Source organism: Pristis pectinata, chromosome X, assembly GCF_009764475.1.
Source record: "Pristis pectinata isolate sPriPec2 chromosome X, sPriPec2.1.pri, whole genome shotgun sequence".
Taxonomy (NCBI): domain Eukaryota; kingdom Metazoa; phylum Chordata; class Chondrichthyes; order Rhinopristiformes; family Pristidae; genus Pristis; species Pristis pectinata.
The window spans coordinates 2,297,161-2,322,801 of NC_067450.1; the positions used below are offsets into that span (position 1 = coordinate 2,297,161).

Genomic DNA, 25,641 nt, shown 5'->3' on the forward strand with positions numbered 1-25,641 from the left:
GGATATGCTGTTTGTAGAACCAGTAAACAAAGTGGGTTAGGTCTGGCATCTAATCATCATATTCTTGTAGCTAGGTTCTTAAACTTTTCTATTAATTGAACATAAGTAGAAGCAGGAGTAGGCTTATGTCTGCTCTGCCATTTGATAAAGTTGTGGTTGATCTTCTACCTTCGTTCTACTTCACTGCACTAACCTTATACTCCTCGATTCCTTTAATACCTAAAGATCCATCGATCTCTGTCTCGAATGTACTGAGTGACTAAGCCTCCCAATCCCTCTTCCTGATGGGCAACTCCTTATTTTAAGATTGTGATCCCTGGTTCTAGACACTTAAACCAGGGAAACACCAAATCTGCATCTATCTTGTTAAGCCCTTTAACAATTTTGTGCATTTCAAGGAGATGACCCCTCATTCTTCTAAAGTTGAGAGTACAGACCTACTCTGCTTAATCTCTTTTTGTATGACAAACCCACCATCCAAGAATCAAACTGTTGAACCTTTGCTCTACTCTTAACACAAGCATATTATACCTCAGGTAGGTAGACCAGAGCTGTACAGAGTATTTCAGATGTCTCACTAGAGCCCTATATAATTGGAGCAAGATGTCTCTTGTATTCAAATCCTCTTGCAATAAAGGCCAACGTACCATGTGCCTTCCTAATTGCTTGCTGAACCTGCATATTACCTTATAGTGAGTCTTGTACAAGGACAGCCAGGTCTCTCTGAACACCACCACTTTTCAGTCTCTCATATGATATTCCATCTGCCATTGCCATGGCCATGCCCATTCATTTACGCTCTCTATATCCCTTTGAAGCCTCTGCATCCTTCATATAGCTCACACTGCCACCTAGCTTTGTACGATGTGCAACATCACATGATATTATGTGGTTGCAAGAACTGTATAAAATTTGAACTTGGATGGAGAGCCTTGTTTTCAGATTATAAAAGATCTGGTAAAGACCATTTATAAGAATAGTAAATTAATGAAACCAGATGCATTGTGATCTGGATTGTTGGACAAAACTATGGCATTGGCAAGTGCAATCACTACAACCTAATATTGGATGGAATAAGTGCTCTTTATTGATGAGATTAAAATATATTGTAGAACAATATGGTTGATTTTAAAGTCAAAAAGGCAGTTGTATCCACTGACAGATTTCAGTGATTCAGGAGGTTGGCCTGTTATTGCATCAGATTTCTTGGAGCAGTCATTTTGAAGACGCTCATCCCTGAGTAGTGATGGTGGGCGCGAGGAAGTGATTTTTTTCCCCTCTTACCCCTTCAGGTGATCAAAACTACCGGAGATCTTGAGACAAGAATTATGCCGTACCCAACTTTCACTTGAAGTGCTCACCATGGCAGGTAGAACTGAAGGAATGTGACATGATGACACATTTGGGTATTAAAAAATCATTGCACTTAGAGTCTTAGAAAGGAATAAAAAAAACAAAAAAGGGTCGATAAACATTCTTTGAAATGACTATATTGGAGTTTTAAGGGAAGATCAAGATCTGATCCAAAAGCCTACAAATCCCGGCAAGTTTAGCAGGGCGCTTCCGGGAAGTGGAGAGCGGTTCCGGTTGAGCGCTTTTGGCGCGATTTATTTTTGCTCCGAAAATGGCGTTAACCGAGAGTCGGTATGATGCGTCTGAGTTACCAGACTTGCTCCCTGTTTACTACAGGCGCCTCTTTCCGTATCCTCAGTACTTCAGGTGGTTGAGTTATGGCGGTGGTAAGGAGAAAATATTAAATGAATTATTTAAATTCAGCTGATCTGTGAAAAGATTTTGACACAGACCTATTCTTACGGGTTGTCTACATTCCATGTAATGATCTCTCTACGTATTTCTGTGGACAACTGTGGGGAGTGGGATTAGCTGGATTGTGTTTATATGGAACTGGTGTGGTCTAATGATGCGTAGCAGGTCTACCTTCCGAGAATGCTGATGGAGCAACGGATGAGGTGGCTGGGGCAACAATCTGCTGGAGCAACCCAGCGGGTCGAGTAGCATCTGTGAGAGGAAAGGAATTGTCAGTTGTCAACGTTTTGGGTGGAAGCCCTGCATCAGTGTGTTGGCAAACTAGATGCAATATTGGCTTGGTGATAGGAGGTAGAAGGTAGTGATGGAAGGGTGTTTTTCTGACTGGAAATCTGTAACAAGTGGTGTACCTGTGGGATTGTATCGCCAGATTGCTGAGGCTCAGATAGAGATTTTTGCATTTTTGTTATCCATGGGTGAGGTACCAGAAGACTGGAGGATAGCTAATGTTATTCACTTGTTGGGATAGGCCTTGAAACTACAGGCCTTACATCAGTGGTAGGGAAGTTGTTGGAGAAGATTCTGAGGGACAAGATCTTATGATCACTTCAGGGACTGCTTAGGAGGAGTCAGCATGGTCTTGTGCAGGGGAAATCGTATCTCACAAATCTGATTAAGGTTATTGAGACGGTAACTTAAGAAAATTGATGAAGATGGCACGGTAGACGTGCCTTACATGGACTTCAGTAAGGCTACTGACAAGGTCCTGCACGGTAGGCTGGTCCAGGGGTTAAGGTACACAAGATCCAAAGTGTGTTGGCAAACTAGATGCAAAATTGGCTTGGTGATCGGAGGTAGAGGGTAGTGGTGAAAGGGTGTATTTTCTGACTGGAAATCTGTAACAAGTGGTGTACCATTGGAATTGGAGCTAGGACCTTTGTTGTTTGTCAGATATATAAATGACTTGGATGAGAATGAAGGTGGTCTGATTAATAAATTTGCAGACAATGCAAAAATTGGAGTCGTAGGTAGTGAAGCAGGTTGTCAAAGGCACATTTAGCCACATCAGCTGAAATGTTGGGCAGAGCAGTGGCAGATGGAATTTAATCCAGGCAAGTGTGAGTTAATGCATTTTGGGAGGTCAGATTCTGGTAGGACATAGTAAATGACAGGGATCTTAGGAGCGTTGATGTACGGAGGGACCTCGGGATGTAAGTCCTTAGCTCCTTGAAAAGGGCGATAGAGGTGGTTAGGATGGTGAAAAGGGTATTTGGTATACTGCATAGGCAGGGGCATTGAGTATAAGAGTTGGGATGTCATGTTGTGGCTGTACAGAACATTGGTTAGACTGCATTTGGAATACTGTATACAATTCTGGTCACCACACTACCGGAAGGATGTTATAGCAGTAGAGAGAGTGCAGAAGAGATTCACCAGGATGTTGCCTGGAATGAAGGGCTGTAGTTATAAGGAAAGATTAGATAGGTTGGGTTTACTCTCACTGGGGTGACTTTGTAGAGGATTATAACATTATGAGGGGCATAGATAGGATAGATAGTCAGAACCTTTTTCCCAGGGCAGGGGAGTCCAAAACTAGAGGGCACAGTTTTATGGTGAAAGGGGAGAAATTTAAAGGAGATCTGAGGCGCAAGTTTTTCCACACAGAGGCGGCTGGTTATCTGGAGTGAGTTGCCAGAAGAGGTGATAGAAACAGATACAATTGCAATGTTTAAAAGGCGTTTGGGCAAGTACTTAAATAGGAAAGGCGCAGAGGGATACAGGCCTAATATGGGGAAATGGGAAATGTGTAGATAACTATCAGTGCAAAACTATTGAAAGAAACATATAATGTGTTAGGAGGGAAAAAAACAAATATTATTAAATGTGTTTTTGTCATTGCCACAGGATGTGGGCATCACTGTCAAAGCCAACATTTAGTACCCATCCCTGATTGCCCTCGAAGGAAATGGTGAGCCACTTTGTTTTATTGCTGCAGCCCTGAAGGTGACAATACTTTGGGCACAGTGCTTTTAGATTGAGTATAACAGAGGGCCAGTCTGGACAAGGATGGCAGATTTCCTCCCCTTGAGGACATCTGAAACAGTAAAAGGACCACAAAAGTAATGTATTTTAGTTGATAACACAACAAGCTTCTCTCTTGGATTAATTTTTCAGATCAGTACTTGGAACACAAAATGCACTTTACTGTATATGCCAAGTACCATCTTGTAAAGCTTCAGAGCTGGTTTGTGCCATCACTTTCATGGTTCAAAGTGTAACTGTTGTCATCTATTCTAAGTTGCCCTTTGTCGGCTGGGAATAGAAAAACGATTATGAAGAGCTCCCACGACTCGAGGTCTAAGATGCCCTTCGGGGGTGCTTCCTTACCTGGTTTGGGTGATGTGCTCCCATCATGCCTGATGAATGTCCTTAAAGTGGTTTCAGCCACTAAATTGTAAAACAAAACAGACCAGGTAACCAAGCATGGTCAATAAATGCTGAAGAGAGCCTGTCACATGTTTGTTGTTGTGCAAAGTAATGGTGTAAATGGTGTCTGCATGAACTGTTTTTAAACACGCAGGCTTGGAATTAATTGTTACCTCTCTTCTCCCCCACCCTGCTGTATATCACTGTAATAAAGGATTGGTGATTACACATCTGTTGCTGCTTGAATTTAGGTGTAATTTTAAAAATTAATTTGGGGTCATGTGAGAAGCCAGTTACATAACCTGAAAGTGTTGTGGTTGAAGTGGAAGTTTTCCCATGAGTGTATTGGTACTCACGTGCTGTTTTGATGTTCTCCCAGGGCCAATATGTATGCCTCCATCAGCAGAATAGAGGCAGATTTAATTGTGTATAAAATTGAGGGGCCTAGATGGTGAAGAGCAATAATCTGTATCTCGCAGGAGAGAGTCAATAATCTGGAGGGGGTGTAGGATTAAGGTGGGAGGATTAGAGAGATGTTGAAAAATGTTTCCACCCAAAAGGGCAGTGGAGGCAGACAATTCATATTTTAAAAAGTACCTGGATTAGCGCTTAGAGTTGTGGGCTGTAGATTGAGAGCTGGGAAGTGAATTTTAGACTGGCATGGTCCTGATGGGCTGAATGTCTGCCTCCTGTGCCATAAATCTGTCACAAGGTGGTTTTAAAAGAACACAGAAAAGTTAGATTGAGACCAATTCTATAAACCTGTGACCTGCTCTGTCACCACCCCTCCACCCCAACTGATCGGTCTGATAGTAGATTGCTTAATAGCTCCATACTGTTTTTTTTTATTTACAAGGCTTGATGGTTATGCTCTCTATTTATGCCAACAGTCCCTAAGAACTACTTCCAGAATCGAGAATTCTCCTTCACCTTGAAAGATGACATCTACGTACGTTACCAGTCCTTTAATAATCAGAATGAATTGGAGAAAGAAATGCAGAAAATGGTCCCTTCCAAGATCGACATTGGAGCTGTCTATTCTCACAAGGTTACTCTATGCCCATTGCTTTTAATGTTTCCAATCTCATCGAGCAGATTGAGAACTCACTTTACCAATGTTGCTTTTATATAGATTGATCACATCTCTAAAGAATTAAGGTATTTTTGGGAAACATTTTGAGTGATTACTGAAAAGCAAATGGCTAGTTTGTGAAATCATAGGGTAATGTGTACTAAAACAGCAATTGTGCATCTTGCACCAGTGATAACTTTAACATTTTGTGGGGAGGGGAAATCTATCACAACACTACCTGTGGGACTAGCCAGTACCACAGAGGAGCTTAAACTGGGTTTACAACAAAAAGTGTGCTGAAGAGTGTAAAGGAAGGAGACTCGTACTGGGATATTCACTTTGTATGTTTGTGTAGATGGCAGTGTGAAGGTTTTCTACAATGCTTCTGTAGCAAACCCGGCTGTGATCTTTTTGAAGGTTCACTTTGGAAAAAAATACCAGATGGAGCCAAGTGGAATTTCTCACCAATGTTTTAAAGGCCTGGGGTGAAGGGGAGAAGAGTAATTTGGTGAGGTGGGGTACAAATTTTCTCTGGCAATATTATAACTTTTTTTTTCTTCTTTCATAGCCTAGTCAACATAATTCTGTGAAGTCAGGAGCCTTCCAGGCAGAAAGTAAAGAGTTGGTCTTTGATATTGATATGACAGATTATGATGATGTCCGAACCTGCTGCAGGTATGGTTATGCTTAGAATCTTTTCACACTGCTCCAGCACTTTACAGTGGTGATCCAAGGTGCTTTTACAAGTAGTACCTTTGTAGGTTGTGTTACAGGAGAGTAATTTTTGGCCACTACATCCCTGTAGTAACATTGCTAAAAGCAGCCCCTAATCCCAACTGAAGAACTATAGTACATTAGCATTTAAGATGTCAAGTGCAATATGATTAATCTGAGTAGGGTTAAAGTTTTACATGTCCATCCTCTTATATTTACTAAGGAATCCTATGACTGTTAATATTGTAGTAGCAAGTGCTTGCATTTCCATTTACTACACTGCTGCAACAGAAATTCAAGAAAGATGTGTAAATATGATGAGAATGTACTCATTCTGGAATTGTTGAACAAATGGGTAGTTATTCAAAATGTATTTAATAAAGTGGAACCTAAAAGCCAGTTAATTGGAGATTTTGGACCAGATTTGATTTACCACTGGCTTCTGACTCATTTAATAGTTTTAGTTTATTGTTTAAAAGTCTTTTGTTATGGCCGAGAGTTGCTGTTTTTGGGGATGGGTGAGAATCTTAATGACTGCTCCAGACAACAACCTTGGTCAGTTCTCAGATCAACATAAGTGTTAGAATTATAGTGAAGGATTCCATCATTGCATAATATTCTTCAGCTCTGCAGACATTTGCCGTAACTGTTGGACACTGATGACTATGGCTATCAAGATTCTGGATAGAGCATTAGCTGGTAAGATTGTGTTATGCATTTTTTCTTCTTTGATCATTCTGCTTTATACTTTTTCCATCTGCTTGTTCTTTCCTGTACGTGGCAACTCTTTCTCTTCCACTGCATTGAGTCGAATGGACCTTGAGTGAGTGTCAGAGAATTAATGGGCAGAGGGGAGTATCACATGTTTCAACAGAGCATACGGGTAATGTTCAGGAACATGAACTCCACCTGTTTTAGTCTTATTGTTGTCTTTATCCTGGCCTTCCTGGAGTCCGAGGAAAATTGTGATACGGTTACCCCTGTCCCAGCTGAGACTAAAAAGTGAGTTGACTGTGGTAGATTGTTTACTGCCATAGCTTTTAATGTAGCTTCTCAATCAGTGTCTAATGTTTAAAGAATGTTAAACATAGTTTACAAGTAATATTATTTTAAGGCTAAAGAACAGGGAAATGGGTGTGGTCATGGTAAAAAGAAGGTAAAGATAATATTAGATCTAAGGAAAAGGCTTCTCGTTGATTTTAGCAAAAAAAATCAGTAAGTCCAAGGTTTAGGAAGATTTCAGAACTCTCAATGGCATTGATAAGAAAAAGGAATGTAGAACATAGGAGTAGGTTAGTGAGGAACACAAGGACTGTAAGAGTTTCTGACAGTTACCTAGAGTTAATGTGGGTCCCTTACAGATGCAGGAAAAATTGTATTGGAGAGTAAGGAAATGGTAGAGATATGAAATAAATATTTTGTTTTTATCTTCATGGAAGAAGACTTGGAAAACCTGTTGGAATAAATAACTAGACTAAATAAGAACTCCAAGGAATTGGTAAGTTTAATCAAAACAAGTGCTCTTCAGGCCCACCCACGTGATTGAGTCTTAAATGCTCTATAACACTATGTTCAAATAGAGAAGGAATAAAACTGGGTGGACTGGGATAGACTGAGAACAGATCTGGCAGTTCAAAACTGGCATCTGAGGCCCTGTGGACCATCAACAGTAGAAATGTACATCGCCATGATCTGTACCCATGTGGTCTGGTATATACCTCACTCCACAAGGGGATCAACCCTGGTTCAATGAGAGTGGAAGGACATACCAGGAGCAGCTCCAAGCATATCTAGAAATGATGAGTTGTCAGTTTATTGAGGCTGCAGTGCAGAGCTACATGCATTCTGAGCAGCCTGCAGTAGGCAGAGCTAAGCAATTTCACAGCCAAGATTGAAGCTCTGTAACCCTACCACATCCAGCTGTGAATGGTGGTGCATAATTAAACACCCAAAGGGAGGAGGAGACTTTCCAAGAACATCCCCATCCTCAACAGAGTCCAGCACGTGAGTGCAAAAGACCGCTTGGGCCATTTGCAACCATGTTCAGACTGAGCTGTGCAATAGATGATCCCACCATTCACAGAAGCCAGTCTTCAGCCAATTTGATTCACTCCACGTGATATCAAGAGGCAACTGAAAACACCGGCTGCAGCAAAGGCTGTGGTGCAGGCAACATCCTGGGTGTGGTGCTGAAGACCAGTGCTCCTAGAACTAGCTACACCACCAGTCAAGCTGTTCCAGTACAGTTACAACACGGGCACTTACCTGACATTGTGGAAAATTGTCCGAGTACTTCCAGCGATGCCCAGATCCCAAAAACAAACAAAAATTAGAAGCAGCAGTAGGGCAACAGGCCCTTCAAGCTGCTGCGTCGTTCATCGAGATTGTGGCTGATTATCCATCAGGTTTTTGAGGGTGTAACCAATAGAATAGGTGAGCATGAATCAGTTGATTTGTGCATTTAGCCTTTCAGAAGGCCTTCAGTAAGGTGTCATATGGGGGATAATTAAGCAAAATGAGAGCACATGGTATGGGGGTAACACACTGTGCATTGAGGATTGGTTAACAGACAAAACAGTCTGGGTAAACGGATCAGTTGTGGGTTGTGAAGCTGTGACCATTGGGGAGCTGCAAGGATTGGTGCTGGGACCTCAACTTTTTGCAATCCTTATTAATGATGTGGATGAAGGGATTCATTGTAATATATCCAAGTTTTCTAGTGAGGGGGATGCAGAGAGGCTTCGGGGGAATATGGACAGGATGAATGAATGGGCAGAGAGATGGCAGTTGGAACATAATGTGGAAAAATCTGAGAACATCCACTTTGGTAGGAAAAAATAGAAAGGCAGAGTATATTTCAAATGGTGAGAGGTTGAGAGGTTGAAAGGTGTTGGTTTTCAGAGGGACCTGGATGTCCTTGTACACCAATCATTAAAGGTTAATATACACATTTAGCAAGCACTTAGGAAGACACATGGTATGTTGGCCTTTATGGCAAGAGGATTTGAGTACAAGAGTGGAGACACCTTGCTTCAATTATATAGAACCCCAGTGAGGCTGCTTCTGGAATATTGTATAATATTTGTCATGTTTCCTTATGACTTCACAGGAGGCTATTCAGCCCACTGAATCTATCCTGGCTCTCAGCGCATTCTCATCTGCCTCATTTTTCCCCCATTATTACCTTATTCTCTCTCTCATTCCCATCAGCTCCTCTCTTTCCCCCAACTATTCCCCCTGCCCCCACCCCCCCCCCCCCCCCCCCCCCCCCCAATTCCCCTGCCACCACCTACACTAGGGATAATTTGCAGTGGCCAATTGACCTGAAGGCCTGCACATCTTTGGGATGTGGGAAGGAAACCCCACACGGGAGGTCAGGATTGGTCCTAGGTTGCTGGATTGTGAGGTAGCAACTCTGGATGCATCTCTGTGCCACCTTGTGTGTTAATTTTCAGTGATTCACACTCAAGGCTGGGGCTTCTTTCCCTGGAGCACAGGAGACTGAGGGTGAAATATAAAATTACTAGGGGCTCAGATATAGTGGATGGTCACAGTCTTTTTTCCCAGGGTTGGGGAATCAAGAACTAGAGGGTATAGGTTTAAGGTGAGAGGTGAAAGATTTAAAGGGAATGTGGGGGGCAAGTTTTTCCATACAGTGGTGGGTATATGGAACAAGCTGCCAGAGGAAGTGGTAGAGGTGGGTACAATTACAACGGTTAAAAGGCATTTAGACAGGTACATGGATAGAAAAGTTTAGAGGGATATGGGTCAAACACGGGCAAATGGGACGAACTCAGTCGGCATGGACCAGTTGGACTGAAGGGCCTGGTTCCGTGCTGTAGAGTCATGACCCCATGACTCTAAGGAAGCTTGTTCCCTCTAACCACCACCATCTTTCAGGCACAAGGGTCTAAATGGGCTACTCCTGCTTGTGTTTCTAATGTTCTTATAAACCAACATGATCAGAGATTAAACCTTGATGGTTTGGACTGTCTGGGTCTATACAATTTCACACCAGGCAATGCCTTAACATTGTGGAGGTACTGCTTTATATCTTGGCTTTCTATTCAGTAAGTACAGTAGAGTAAATTGATTTTGAATATGAATGAAAATACAAAGTCTCTTTAACTTTTCAAAACACATTAGTTCTGCATTAAGATAGCAGGAAGCAATTGACCTCATGATTGTGCTGTGGTCTTATCAGCATTTCCCGAAGATGATGCCCATGAACATATTGTGCTGCCTCCTCTGGACTGGATCTCTTTCATCTGCTGCTTGTTGCTGGGGTGACTCACATATTTTCTTAACTACGTGGGGGAGCCATTAGTCTCAAGCGACTGCCTCACTTTGTACTCGGATTGTAAATATGGACTGGTGGGGAACTGATGAGACAAGTGGCCTGTTTCTGAGCTGCACATTCAACCATTAGCAATGTAAAATGGCTCGGCTCCACACTCACTCACTCTGTGGCAAAACATATAGTAAGTGCAATTTGCTAAACATCCCTGAAATAAACTTGAGTCAGGAAGGAATAACATGTAACACTTTTTTAAATAACTAGCAAAAATAATAATACAAGTCCAATAATGCAATGTCTATGTTGCAATTGTACATCATAGGGACCCAGGCATAAGTTAAATGTTGATAAATTATTGGTTTCCTGTGTTCACTCGACAGAAGACTTTGGGTTTCTGCATCGCCTTTGGGTGTATTCTGGTCGAAGAGGAGTGCACTGCTGGGTCTGTGATGAAAATGCACGGAAACTTTCCCAGGCAGCTCGGTCAGCTGTAGCAGAGTACCTGAGTGTGGTTAAGGTATGTGACTTGTAAACCCTGAGATTAATTGCTTTTTTATAGAAAGCACAGCTTGTAACCATTCTGCCATTAGTTTGTAATGCTAAGTGCTGCTTGTTATTTCACAGGGTGGGAATGATACCATCAAGAAAGTTCATCTGACTGTTCCCATTCATCCTTCTATTGAGTAAGTGTAATAGAGTAAGGAAATAGTTTACTTTTGGTTACGTAGAAAATATCACATATCCAAGTGTGGTTTTAAGACGGGAAATGTCAGTTGTAACTCATTGGTAGCATTCTGTCTTTTGAATGGGAGAATGGTGATTGCAGTTTAGCTTATACTATTGAGAGTGTTAAACCTGCCTTCTCCAGTGGTGGCAGTATTTGAAGGTAAGCTAGAAAATTCTCTGCTGCCCTGGACACTACTTATCCCTCAATAAACATCACTCTGGCCACCATTAATCCTTCAACCATCCATAACAGTAAATGGTCTGGTCACTAAGGTCCCTATATTGAATCCATGAAATTCAACTTTTTGGGATCTGGGCATCACTGGCAGGCCAGCAGTTATTGCCCATCACCAATTCCCTTGAGAAGGTGGTGGTGAGTGGCCGCCTTGGACTGCTGGTGAAGCTAATTCCACAGTGCCACTGGGTGGGGATTTCCGAGATTTGGACAGTGGCGATGAGGAAGTGCAATGGTTTCCTCAACTTCATAAAAGAAATAGAGGCAGCAGTGGGCTGCTGAGTGGTAATTTGGCAGTAAGCATTTGTGCTCAACCAACTTGGGCAATTTTTCCACATTGTTAGGCAGGTGACATATACATAGAACAGTACAGCACTGGGCAGGCCATTTGGCCCACAATATTGTGCCGATCTTAATGCCAATTTACACTAAATGTCCTCCTGTGTATCATCCATATCCCTCCATTCCCTTCATATTCATGTGTGTATCTAAAAGCCTCTTAAACTCCACCAAACTGCCTGCTTCCACTACTACCCCTGGTAACCCATTCCAGGCACCTACCACTCTCTCTGCATAAAGGACTTACCCCTCACGTCGCCTTTAAACTCCTCCCCCACCCCCCCCCCCCCCCCCCCCCCCCCCCCATCTAACCTTGAAAGCATGTCCTCTTGTGTTTGGTGCCAGTGATTTAACAGTATTGGAACAGCTTGGCTAGAGGCACAGCTAGTTCTGGAGTCCAGGTCTTCAGTACTACAGCTGGGATGTCATCTGGTGCCATAATCTTTGCTGTATCCAGTGCTGTCAGCTATTTCTTGATATCACATGGAGTGAATCAAATTGGCTGGAGACTGACTTCTGTGATGGTGGGAATCTCGGGAAGATGCAGAGATGGATCATCTACTTGGCACTTCTGGTTGAACATGTTTACAAATGTTTCAGCCTGTCTTTAGGGGATGTTCCTAGAGCTTCCTTCCTCTGTTAGCTGTTTAATTGTCCACCACCCTTCATGATAAAGGTGGTTGGACTGCAGAGTTCTGAAATGAGATTGCTTAGCTCTGTTTACATGCATGCTAAACAGCTTGCAATAGTTCTGTGTTGCAGCTTCACTATTTTTAGGTGTGCCGGGTGCTGCTCCTGGTATGCCCTTCTGCACTCATTGATCCAGGGTTGACCACCTGACTTGTTAGTAATGGTAGAGTGAGGGATGTGCTGGGCCATGAGGTTACAGATTGTGGTGCTGAACATTTTTTCTGCTACTGATGGTCCATTAAATCTCATCATAGACAGTTTTGACCTGCTGCATGTGTTCTGAGTCTGTACCATTTAGCATGATTGTAGTGGCACACAACACAATGGAGCATGTCCTTGGTGTGAAGATGGAACTTGATCTCCACATGGCCTGTGTGGTGGTCACTTGTATAAATGCTATTGTGGACAGATTGGTGAGGACAAAGTCAAGTAGATATACCCCTTGTGTTGGTTCACACACTACCTGCTACAGAACCAATCTGGCAGCAATGTCCTTGAGGACTTGGCCAGTTTGTTCTGTGGTGGTGTTACCAAGCCACTCTTGGTGATGGATGTTGGTCCCTCTCCCAGAGGACATTCTGTGCCCTTCCTCCTTTCGGTGTAGTTCAACGTGGAGGGCCACTGATTCATCAGCTGAATGAGGACAGTAGGTGGTAGTCAGGAGAAGGTTTCCACTTTTGATGTGATGATGTGAAACTTCATGGGATCAGGGCTACTCCTTTCTGACTGTATGTCACTGTACTGCCCCCCTCTGGTGGGTGTGTCCTGTTACTGGGAGAAAATGTATCTCGGGATAGTGAGAGTTCAATTATTCATGGTAGAGATCAGGCCCCTACTAGATATTAAAGCAAGTATTTTGTGTTCTGAGGAGCTTCTGGTGTATTGCCAGTGCAATGAACTGATGTACATACATCAAGCTTTTTATATGTGACTAGCAGCTCTCCCAAGGCATTACACAGTGAGTTGGAGGATATGGTGTGTCATGCTATGTAATGAGCATTTTAAGACTTCTGACTTTACAATGATTAGATAAGTGAAATGGGATTTTTGTGACGTCTTATGGGAGTGTTGGTTGTTTTATTGGGTTCGTACTCGGATTATGTTTGTATTTTTATGGAAACTTTTAAGTCAGTTATGACTATTTGGCTATGCACCAAATTTAATGTCTTAACTTTTAAAAGCCCAGATGCAAGCAAGTTTCTGTTGTGATCTAGAGATTGGAATGGGAAGGTTTGGTTAGTGTCTGTTTAAAACATGTCCTTATTACTAACCATTGCTTTCGATTCACCTACAGGGAAGCTCTCAATGTGATTGATAGTTATTTTGAAGACTATGCCGTGAATAAACAAAATCTCTTTGACACTAAAGAAACTTGGCAGAAGGTCCTCGCTTTGGTCCCTGATGATATCCTTTCATTGAAACAAGTCATATTTGATGAATCCATAGTTAACTTTAAATTTAATTGCAGTGATATATGGCTGGGTGCATTCTCCTGTCCTGTCCCTGAGCCTGTCTTCAATTGAGACCAGATGGTCCAGTTCTTGATGCATCGACGATCACAGATAACAAGAAAATTCCCCTAATCAAAAGTCACGTTCTCGTGGCTGGTGTGAGAACTATTCCGCTGTTACAGTTTGGGCTGCTTCTCTGATGTTGGGAGTTAAGACGTGTTTTGAACTGGATTTATTGTACATGCAGGCCTGCTTGCTGTTGCAAGATGTACGTATTCTATTCCACTGCAAGAACAGTTTTCACTTCGAACACAAAAAGTCCCATTCTGACTCTGTTGCTAAATTGGAAAAACTCCTTAAAAGAAAATCACAAAAGAAATGAAGTTCTTTTACTTTTAAAAAAAACAAAATAATTGTAGTCTTTCAATCCTACACCATTTTCTCCTTAGCCAACAGGATAAAGCGTGCAAGTGGAGGAAGATGATTTGGGTGCTTTTGTAAAGTCGAGTTTCACTAGAGACATTTTCTCCTTCCAAATAAATAGTTTTAATGAATTGTTCACCCTTGTCAGTTGGTAGATTATATTCCTGGTTTGATTCTGTCTCCAGATTTTGGCTCATGTGGGATCATTAATGTTGCACAATACTCAATTCTATTTGCAACTCGGCAAATGGAATATCCCATGCCTGAATGCAGCAAGACCCAGACCACATTCAGGCACAGGCTGATAAGTGGCATGTAACATTCACACCACAGAAGTGCTGGGCAGTGACCATCTCTAACAGGAGAAAATCAAATCAACCACCCTTGACATTCAATGGTACTACCATTGCTGAGTCCCCTGCCTGGAAGTCAAACCAGGGTAAGACTTATCCAGTGAATGGTCGGGCTTTGGGGACTGTTGTGGAACAGAGGGCCTAGGAGTACAGTACGTAGTTTGTTGAAAACAGCGTCACAGGTCGACGTGGTGATGTAGAAAGTGTTTGGCATGTTGGCCTTCATTAGGGCATTGAATCTAGGAGTTGGGACATTATGTTGCAGTTGTACAAGACGTTGGTGAGGCTGCACTTGGAGCACTGTGTGCAGTTTTGGTCGCCTTGTTATAGGAAAGATATTAAACTGGAAAGAATGTGGAGAAGATTTACAAGGATGCTGCCAGGACTTGAGGTCCTGAGTTATAGGGAGCGGTTGGGCAGACTAGGACTTTATTCTTGTGTATAAGACATAAATCAAGAGTGTGATGGAATATTCTCCACTTGGATGACTGCAATGCCAGCAACTTTCAAGAATTTTGACACTATCCAGGGCAAAGCAACTCACTTGATTGGCATCCCATCCACCAACCTAAGCATTCATTCCCTCCCCCACCAGCATATGGTGTCTGCAGTGTGAGCCATCTACAAAATGCCTATCCTATGGCCTTCACCACCAAGAAGGATGAGACAACAGGAGCACCACCACCACCTACATCTGGACTTGGAAATATATCACCTTTCCCTCTTCATTGCTGAGGCTAAATCCTGGAACTCCCTCCTCAACAGCACTGTGGGAGCACTTTCACCAGGACTGCAGTGGTTCAAGAAAGTGGCTCACCACCACCTTCTCAAGGAGAATAACTTCTGGCCTTGTTGGCCATGCCTAAATCCTGAAAATGAATATTTGATAAACGATATAGTGGTTGTTTCTGGACCAGAGATCCAGAAGCCTGGAGTGCAAGCTTAAAATTCCACTGTTACAGCAAAATCTGGTGTGTGATGTGAGAATATAACAGTTGAATTGTCCCAAAATTGCAGCTTGTTCTTTAATGTCCTTTGGGAAGAGAGATCTATTGTCTGTCTTAATTCCAGTCCCACACAGACAGTGTTGATTGATTGTTAACTATCACTCAGTTGTATCAATCTGCCAGTGAAGCTTCACCCTGAGAATGATTTTCTTTTCAAACGCCACTTGCTGTCAGTTACATCCTTGCTTGTTTCTTAATAACCCATTAAGTGGTTGGAAGGCATGCACATGCAGAGAGGTCTGAGTTGTACATTGGACTCTGCAGTGGGACCACACACAATGCAAGAGTGCTGCAAGTGCTCTTGCTGTGAATAACTAGGTCAGGTTGTCCTAGCATGCTACACAACAACTTAGAATGGAGCAGTTGTGTAAGACTAATGTTGCCAAGGAACAGAATGTTAAGTTCTTTAAGAGTTAGTCTGGTAAAAAGATTTTATTTTTATGCTTCCACTTATTAAGTTAAAATCTGAGATATTTATATGAAGCAATGGAGGCATCTCCTTAACAAGTGTGCACAGTTTCGAGACAGGCTGCAAAAGGATTTTATAAAAGCACGAAATTCAGCTGAGCGCTGGAAATTGTTACAACACAATGTAAGTGGTCACATAATGAAAGCTTGGTGATTATATAGAACGGGTGCAATTGGAAAAAGTTGGATGACAGTATTTTATACTGAATATTGTGCAGTTTCTAATCATGAAATGTTTTCTGCTTTCTCCTCAAGTACTGCCTTGCCAGAATACAAGTGGGATTCTGCAGGTGCTGGTATTATACAAGGGTAGAGGAAGAGGAATCATGAAGTGCATGTCCATAGATCCCTGAAAGTTGCCAGCCAGGTGGATAAGACCATATACAAGATGCTTGCATTTATAGACAGAAACATAGTAATGGGACTAGCTTGGTGGGCACCTTGGTTAACGTGGACGAGTTGGGCCAAAGGGCCTGTTTCCATGCTGTATTACTCTTTGAGAGTATGGAGGTCATGTTTAAACTGTGTAAAACATATAATTAGGCCACCACTGGAGTACTGTGTGCACTTTTGGTCAGTTTATTACAGGAAGGGTGTGATACCAATAGAGAGGGTGCCGAGGGGATTTATAAGAACGTTGTCAGGCTGGAGAATTGTAGTTACAAGGAGAAATTGTTCAGGTTGGAATTGTTTTCTTTGGAACAAAGGAGGTTGAGAGGAGATTTAATTGAGGTGAATAAAACTGAGGCCTAGACAGAGTAAACAACTGATTTATTTTCCTTTGCAGAAATGTCAGTAACAAAGGGGAATAGATTCAATCCGTAGAAAGACTAGAGGGGAGTTGAATCTTCACTCTACAAGTAATAGGCTTCTAGAATTCGCCACTTAAAAGGATGCTGGAGACAGAAACCCTTGCTGCATTTCAAAGAACTATTTGAAATGCTGTAACCTGCAAGGCTGATGTGCAGGGAAGTAAGATTAACCTAAAATTCATTTTTGGTTGACGTGGATAAGATGGCTTTCTTTACAGTAAATTGCTGTGATTCCAGGTATTGAAAGCTGTGGCTTGCTTGCCCAAACTATGCAAAGTGCTGGCAGCTTATTTGGGAGTAATATCTTGCAGTGGACCTTGTCCTGTTTGTGCCTACCAATCCACCTGGCCTTTAAAAGGGGATTACAGCATCTATTATCTTCTGCCCACTCCAAAATGATCCTGCATCACCTTGGCAGAGATGAGAAAGCTCAGTGTAGAGAAGTGATTGAATTTGTGGTCTATATAGCTTAACCCCCAAACATATGGTGTATTTGTCTATCATGGAGCATCTATTAATTTATGTCTGCTTTATTCAAGTGCTCACAAATGTTCATGGAAGAAATGAATAGCGAGGCTATCATGTCATTTATACCAGAATCTCTAATTGCAACTTGATTAATGTTTCAGATCGATGCCCTTTCATCTGCTTTCTTTTACTTTTAGTTTGCACTTACAAATCCAGGCAGGTTTAATGTTGGTTGGTTTGTTTTTTAATTTGGGTTTTCTCTGTGACAATTAGCTAATGTTTCACTATGACTTAAAATGGAAATAGTAAACATCCATGCACCAATTAGTTCAGTTTTAGAATTGGAAGTAATGGCTTGGGAAAGTCTGATGTTATTGTCCTACTAGTTGCTTGCTTAGATTTTGAAGCTGAACTTGCCATTCATCAAATGGGGTTTTACAGTTGCCCAGACGTCCAAAAGACTGTCACATGGAAGAGATAAAGCTGCAGTACTGCTATCCTCGCCTGGATGTGAACGTTAGTAAAAGTATCAACCATCTGCTGAAAAGCCCTTTCTCTGTCCATCCAAAAACAGGTAATGTGTGTTTGTCTTTTGTTACGTTCCAATTCCTGCTGACAGTGCTTTATACTGTCTGGCAAGCGGGTAGTCAAGGGTTGTCTTTCGTATCTCTGCCCACGCCAATTTTAGCTGCAACTGATAGGTGACCAGTGCATTATTAACTCTCCTGTCTCATAGCAAATTAATTGGTTTCCTGAGTACCTCTTCCTGACCACCTCTGCTGGGATTGATATTTTGTTCTGGATCTTAATGGCTGAGGAAAAAAGAGATTTTATTGTGCCTTTTGAACAAGTTCATGTGATATGTCTTTCATTTTAAACTTAAAGCTTTTCTGTTGAAATGTAATGGTGTTAACCCTGGATGCCACCATTTGTATTTCTAACCTTTTCACTCTTGGAACTATATTGCTCATGATATGGCCCATTTGGCCCATCGACTCTATGCTGGCTTTCCAGAGCATTTCCCTTGGTCCCATTCCCCACTTTGTTTCACTGTAACCTATTCTCTCTCGCATGCCATCAACTCCACCTGAACATTGGCAAAAGTGTCAACCATCTGCTAAAAGCCCTTTTTCTATCTATCCGAAAACAGAATGTCTTTGTGTGTCTTTTGTCACCTTCCAGCCACCTATGGTATTGGTATATTATTGTCACTTGTACCGAGGTACAGGGAAAAACTTGTCTTACATACCGATCGTACAGGTCAATTCATTACACAGTGCAGTTACATTGAGTTAGTACAGAGTGCATTGATGTAGTACAGGTAAAAACAGTAACAGTACAAAGTGTCACAGCTACAGAGAAAGTGCAGTGCAGTAAGGTGCAAGGTCACAACAAGGTAGATTGTGAGGTCAGAGTCCATCTCATTTTATAAGTCTTATCACAGTGGGGTAGAAGCTGTCCTTAAGTCTGACGGTACGTGCCTTCAGGCTCCTGTATCTTCTACCCGATGGAAGAGGAGAGAAGAGAGAATGTCCCGGGTGGGTGGGGTCTTTGATTATGCTGGCTGCTTCGCCAAGACAACGAGAGGTAAAGACAGAGTCCAAGGAGGGGAGGCTGGTGTCTGTGATGTGCTGGGCTGTGTCCACAACTCTCTGCAGCTTCTTGCGGTCCTGGGCAGAGCAGTTGCCGTACCAAGCCGTGATACATTCAGATAGGATGCTTTCTATGGTGCATCGGTAAAAGTTGGTGAGAGTCAAAGGGGACAAACCAAATTTCTTTAGCCTCCTGAGGAAGTAGAGGCGCCGGTGAGCTTTCTTTGCTAGGAATAATGTACATTAATCAATTAACCTGCCAGCCCACACTGCTTTGGGAATGTGGGAGGAATCCAGAGCACACAGAAGAGAGTGCAGTAATGGAATATGTGCAAACTCCACACAGATATCACCTAAGGTCAGGATCGAACCCGGGTTGCTGGAACTGTGAGGCAGCCAGCACTACCTGCTGTGCTTCTGAGCTGATTTCAACCATCATTGGCCGTGTTGTACTATCAGTTCGCGGGTGAAAGGATTTGGTTTGAGGTAGTCCCACATTTCATGTGCAAATAGAGATTTTAGTGTGGCAAAGTGGCGTGACTAGTAGATCTGCTGTCTCTCAGCTCTGACCTGGGTTCAATCCTGACATTTGGTGTTGTCCGTGTTTGTGGTTTCCTCCCATGTCTCAGAGAGATGCTGGTTGGTAGGTTAATTGGTCACTAAATTTGCTCTTAGTATGTAGATGAATGGTAGAATCTGGGAGAGGGAGAGAGTTGATGGGGCTGTGGGAGAATAAAGTGGGATTAGTGTGAATGGATGCTTGATGGTTGGCATGGACTCGGTGGTCTGATGAAGGACCTGTGTTTCCGTGCTGATTCCATGATATTTTGAGAAGCCTGTTGTGAATAAGTGACGAATATTAAAGTTATTAACCCATTCATTTTACTAAGAAAGGGCGGCACATAAAAATGACCTGTCACTGATGTTCTGTGGTGTTTCTGCATGGTTTGTGCTGGGTCCCACTGTCAGAGTGTGAAAGATTTCTGTCTGCAAGGTTCATGCTCTACTCATCATTTCTGTTGCGGTTTCAGGCCGCATTTCGGTGCCCATTGATGTGAAGAATGTGGATAAGTTTGATCCCTTTCATGTGCCCACAATAAGGTAGGAAGGATATTGGCATTGGCTTTTTTTTAGCATATTCTGAAAATGACTTAACTGTTTTCCTTTTCCTGTGTTGGTGTCATCTATCAGGGATTCTTTTAGGGTGTAGCAGTAACTACACAGGAAAAAAAGTTTCAATGCCATTCTATGTCCAGGTAACTGGTTGCAACTTACCTGCCTCTGTGTACCATCTTGGGTTCTATAAAATGTCAAAAAATAAGTAAATGAAAGTATTAGGCCCATTTCTGCCTTCCTTTCTTGCATCTTATGACTATCAACAACACTGCAGGTCAGCGAGATTTTCCTGGCCATCGAACTGACTTGAGCAAATATGGTCAACGAGACACCAAAGGGATATGTGTGTGCTTTTTTTTAAATCCGGTGCAGTAGTTGATGAGGATCATCAGGATATCAGAGTCTCTGACCTGAAATTTTCACTCTGATTCACTCTCCACAGATGCTGCCTGACCTGTTGAGTGTTTCCAGCATTTTCTGTTTTTATTTCAGAATTCCAACATCTGCAGTTTCTTTGAGTATCAACCTATGCACAGCTGGCACTTTTAACACCTTAATCAGCAACTGTCAGAATGGGACCAATTGCTGCTTTTCTCCTCTATCTTCTCTTGCTAAGGAATGCAGAGGCTAATTTGCAGCACCTTCTCCCCAGCTTGGCCAACTACAGAGAACTTTCTGCCATTAAACCACACTGGTTTAATCTGGTTTCTGTTGGCAGTGATGTCACTTTCAATCAATTACATCTTGTACCTGTAACCTGGGTGACTTGCTAATATGACAGATTATTTTAGCCTGTGATTATCAAACTGCATTTCTGACAGTGTGTTGATGCTCAGTGAGACATCTTGAACAATGTTGCTTTATTCTTATAATGTCTCAGAGTGATTTTTCCATTCCAAGTGGTGTTGCAGAGGGAGATCTTGCTGGATTGGGGAAGGGTAAATTTTCTGGACTATGGCTGTGTGTAATGGGAAAGCTCGCAAGACTTTGTCAATGGTCACACACAGATAATGAAAGGGACCCATAGAACTATAGCCTAGCAAGGAGTCAGTATCCTTGAGGGGTGGGGAATCCATTTTCCATTGACAGGAGGAAGTCATCCAAGCTTTCTGCCCGACTGCAATTCAGATGGCCGCCCACCTTTTTTGCCCATCACAACATTGGAAGTGTGGGATGTTTGGATGCTGGGTGAGGAGAGAATGTACTAGCCTTGATATTCTTCCCTACTGAACAGCATGTTGACTCTACCTGCCAAAACACAGAAATGATGGTTTGGGTGTTCTAGGGTGTCCGCCACATGCTTGATTTTCCTGAAAGCACTTAAGCAGTGTTGCAGTAAGATGTGTTGGTGAGGTAACCACTGTGTAACTTTACAGCTGGATAATCCCTGTTGCTATGTTCTCTTTCAGTTCACTTTGCAAGGAACTTGATCAAAAAATTGAGGAAGAGCGAGTGAATGCAAGCATTGAGAATGGTGGGGAACCAGAGGTGAAGCGACGCACCAGAGGTAAAAATCTAAGAGAGTGAGTTTTTCTGTGGGGAAAGTAATCCTTCATCAAACCAAATGTCATCCTCTTTTTTTTTCTCTCTCTATCTTCCTTTCCTGAAGCACCTGACTCCTGCAGAGGGAGATCGGTCTCCATGGCCACTGATCCACCATCAAACTGGCCTGCACGTGTCAATGAATAGCAATTGGAATGAGGTTTTGGCTGTTTCTTTTGGTTTTATTTCTATTCTCAGCCATGGTAATCATTGACCCTCCCATGACCTCAACTTGCTCATCACATATGCCTGAGATTCACCTTGGGCTTTTCCTGGTGCTTCTAACTCGATATACACCAGCTTGTGTTAAGATACATCAGGGAGGGGTAATTCCTAACAAAAAAAAAACCCTTTTTTTTTGCTTGGTACACCACTTTCTGAATAGCTAATGAGGATATAAATAACAACTGTAATTTTATATTGAGGAGGTTAAACCATTGTACCAAGGGTGTATTGCAGTGCTGAATGCACCGAGGCAGCAAAAAGAGCCACACAATGAAGCCTTGGCTCATGTTTGTAAAGGGATTTAGTCAGGATTCCTGCTATTGATCTTCTCCAGTGACCCGTGTTGCAAATTGCATGGTTGCTTTTTGAGGAAAGATAAGGTAGGACTGTCAGGTTCCCTCCTGTTGCGTGCTGAAAGGGGTAAAGTAAATTGGCTGAGACACCGCAAGGATTGTACTGCAATGAGAGTCAACAGCTTGGTGTGGAAAGCAATTGGGCAGATATTTAAGTGGGCGGATGGTAGGATTTTCTTTCCACATATATGCAAACTGAAGAGAAATTGTTTGCAAGGGAATGTAATGCACAGGGGAGATTGAATTTCTTTTCATTTCTCTGCACTTAGATTACAAGAAGACGAGTCTCCTGGGCCCTATCAAGATTTTTGAGCAATTCATAGACGAGATGGAGAAGTCACGAAAGGGTTTGCTGCTGGAACAGAGTGGTGGGTATCATGCAGGAGATTCCAGAACAGTGTTACTGCTAAAATACTGGGGAGGAAAGGCTGTGCAGACTTCAGATTTCATGCAAAGGCTTGTTGCTTTCACTGAGAACCTTCCATTTAGCTTGTGTGTTTTCTTTTAAATGTGGAATGGTTACATTTTGGAATTTTAGCTGTTGCTTTGAGTTGAATCTAGAAGCTTTCCATAAGTGTCAAGTTTGAGCTCTCTTTATTAATGTGAATTCCTGCTTCCTACCATGGTTCAGGAGAATTGCTCCAGAAGGGAAATGTTGGGTAGGAGGCTTGGGTCTCATCCCTGCATTGTGGAAAAAAAATGTAACAGGCTCATTTATTTAACACAGGATAAACATCTGAAAGTGCTCTATGCAATTAATTGCTTTTGGAATGAAGCTGCTGTTATATCCTGATATAGAAAAAAAGGTGGAGGCTGAATCTCATCCCTTAGGAATTTTATTTAATTTTCAAGTCTACTGAGTGCACGGCTGCAAACACGGCCCTTGGAGATAAATGGAAATGGACAAAACAATGACACAAGAAAAGACCCCAAAAGCACCATAACCCTTGCTGCCTTGGAGGATTATAAGATGTATCATAAATTATGTGCATTTGCTACAATTGCATAGACCAGCTCATTTCTGTTCCTGCATCAATAATAGATAAATGGCTAATCAGTGTGTTTAACTGATGATGTTGAAGGAGCAGTGTTGGCCAAGATAGCTGGTAAAACCCAGATTAGCTTTGGAAATCTGCTGGCAATACCACAGCAGGCAGAGAGGGTTGTTTCTATTATCCAAAGAGTGGCATTGCATTAAAAGTTGCCAAGAAATGTGGTATACCCAAGGATTGGGAGAGTTCTAGGAATAAGCCGGAAATAAAGAATTCTTTATTTCTCTGATGTGGAATGTTCAGTTCTTGAGTATATTTAAGGCTAAGATTTCAATGCTAAGGGTATGGTGATGGTATAACAGTGAAGTTAATGGACTAGTAATCCACAAATCCAGAGACCCAAATTCAAATCCCACCTTGGCAGCTGTGATATTTAAATTTGGTTAATTATCCTGGAATTTTAAAGAAAAAGAGTGATGACCACAAAACTACCAAAGTATCATCTAAAAACCCCCATCTGGTTCAGTAACATTTTTTGGGGAGGAAATCTGCTGTCCTTGCCCAGTCTGCCCTTCATGTGCCTCAGACCTGCCAATATGGTTAACTCTTAAGTGCTTTCTGATATAGCCCAGCAAGTCACTCAATTCAAGGGCAACTAGTTATGGGCAATAAATACTGTCTTTGCTGACAATGTCCAAATGCTGAAAAATTAAAGAAAAACAAGATTATGGGGATAAAGTGGGAGGTAGAGGCTCAAATGCAGCACTGTCAATTTATGGGGCATGACTTGGGCAAGCGGATAACACAAGATAGTTGCTGCAGTATTAGAATATAGAACACTACAGCACAGTACAGGCCCTTTGGCCCACAATGTTGTGTCGTCATTTTATCCTGCTCTAAGATCTATCTAACCCTTCCCTCCCACATCACCCCCCCATTTCTCTATCATTCATATTATTCTAAGACTCGCTTAAATGTCCCTAATGTATCTGCCCCCAATACCACTGCCGGCAGTGCGTTCCACGCACCCAACACTGTGTTTAAAAAAAAAACTTACCTCTGACATCCCCTTTGTACCTTCCTCCAATCACCTTAAAATTATGTCCCCTTGTGTTAGCCATTGTCGCACTGGGAAAATGTCTCTGACTGTCCACTTGATCTATGCCTCTTATTATCTTGTACACCTCTATCAAGTCACCTCTCCTCCTCTCCAAAGAGAAAAGCCCTAGCTCACTCAACCTATCCTCATAAGACATGCTCTCCAACCCAGGCAACATCCTGGTAAATCTCCTCTGCACCTTCTCTATATTGAGGCAACCAGAACTGAACACAATACTCAAGTGTGGTCTAACCAGAGTTCTATAGAGCTGCAACATCACCTCGCGGCTCTTGAACTCAATACCCCAACTAATGAAGGCTAACGCTCCATACGCCGCCTTAACAACCCCATCAACCTGCGCGGCAACCTTGAGGGATCTATGGACGTGGACCCCAAGATCCCTCTGTTCCTCCACACTGCTGAGGGTCCTGCTATTAAACTTGTATTCTGCCTTTGAATTTGATCTCCCGAAGTGTATCACTTCACACTTAAATGGGTTGAACTCCATCTGCCACTTCTCAGCCCAGGTCTAGATTCTATCAATATCCTGTTGTAATCTGCAGCAACCTTCTACACTATCCACTACACCACCAACCTTTGTATCATCAGCAAACTTACTAACCCACCCTTCCACATCCTCATCCAAGTCATTTATAAAAATCACAAAGAGCAGGGGTCCTAGAACAGATCCCTGTGGAACACCATTGGTCACCGACCTCCGGGCAGAATATTGAAGTCAATAAACTGCTGATATGATAAAGAAATCAAAGTAGCCATGCCATCGGAAGCAGGGCAGTTCAAGAGAGCAAATTGAAGGAACAAGGTTTTCGGTGTTTGTGTAACTCCCAGTTAATGTTTAGAAAGTTGTTGAGAGCATTTGAAGTTATTAACATCCCAATTGGATGTGGTATGCAGAAAAAAAATTAGAGGGATGTACTGCTTCAACCAGATACTCTGTTGATTCATTGATTTTCTTTTTCCCCTCCCTAGATAAAGAAAGAGATTTTTGATCATAACAAAATACCTTCTTCAAAGTTGATGCCACCTTAAATCCTGTTTCAAGACCATCATATCACAAGACCTGGAGACTGTGATCGCCTTCCATCTTGCCTTCTGCACTTTGCTTCTGTAACTGTAATAAATGTTTAAGTTTTTCAGTATTAAACAAAATACTTTTCATCAACTCTGAAGGGCCTTCAGCTGACGTGGCAAATAGAACAATTGAAATCTACAAATACTATGGCCCTTTTGTAATCATAATAAAATCTATTTGTATATACATGTTTCATTTATTAATTATTCAATTTGGGCTCCTACTCATTATTGTAAATCAGAAGCAATCAGGCTTGGTGGGGGAGAAATATTCCATAAAGTCCACACATACCAGCCTTTCGAACCTGCTCCCCCATCATCAAGATCATGGTTGATCTTCTACCTTGGCCATTTTTCTTGCACTATCCCCATATCCCTTGA

General features: G+C 42.2%; 1 protein-coding gene across 4 annotated transcripts; it reads left to right on the top strand.

The window, feature by feature from the left end:
• Positions 1 to 1,247: 1,247 nt before the first annotated feature.
• On the top strand, positions 1,248 to 25,422 carry prim1 (DNA primase subunit 1). Of its 4 annotated transcripts, XM_052009498.1 has the most exons (14): positions 1,652 to 1,739; positions 3,673 to 3,736; positions 5,085 to 5,242; positions 5,835 to 5,941; positions 6,606 to 6,679; positions 10,658 to 10,794; positions 10,902 to 10,960; positions 13,562 to 13,671; positions 16,017 to 16,093; positions 17,691 to 17,823; positions 19,873 to 19,942; positions 21,367 to 21,464; positions 22,347 to 22,445; positions 25,159 to 25,421. In XM_052009498.1, exons 3-14 carry the CDS (start codon positions 5,189 to 5,191, stop codon positions 25,176 to 25,178), a joined length of 1,038 nt encoding a protein of 345 aa, XP_051865458.1. In that variant the 5' UTR covers positions 1,652 to 1,739; positions 3,673 to 3,736; positions 5,085 to 5,188; the 3' UTR covers positions 25,179 to 25,421. The 4 variants fall into 4 exon arrangements, with proteins under 4 accessions (XP_051865457.1, XP_051865456.1, XP_051865458.1 ...); XM_052009497.1 differs by lacking the exons at positions 1,652 to 1,739; positions 3,673 to 3,736 and adding an exon at positions 1,248 to 1,369 and having other exon boundaries at positions 25,159 to 25,422; XM_052009496.1 differs by lacking the exon at positions 3,673 to 3,736 and having other exon boundaries at positions 1,608 to 1,739.
• Positions 25,423 to 25,641: the final 219 nt, after the last annotated feature.

What these genes read in the sequence shown, in the direction of transcription:
- prim1 (XM_052009496.1), top strand. Translation starts at nt 1,625, where the DNA reads ATGGCGTTAACCGAGAGTCGGTATGATGCGTCTGAGTTACCAGACTTG. An exon ending in GAGCTGTCTATTCTCACAAG is followed by an intron (nt 5,243 to 5,834) that starts GTTACTCTATGC and finishes CTTCTTTCATAG; the next exon opens with CCTAGTCAACATAATTCTGT. An exon ending in GGTGAAGCGACGCACCAGAG is followed by an intron (nt 21,465 to 22,346) that starts GTAAAAATCTAA and finishes CTCTGCACTTAG; the next exon opens with ATTACAAGAAGACGAGTCTC.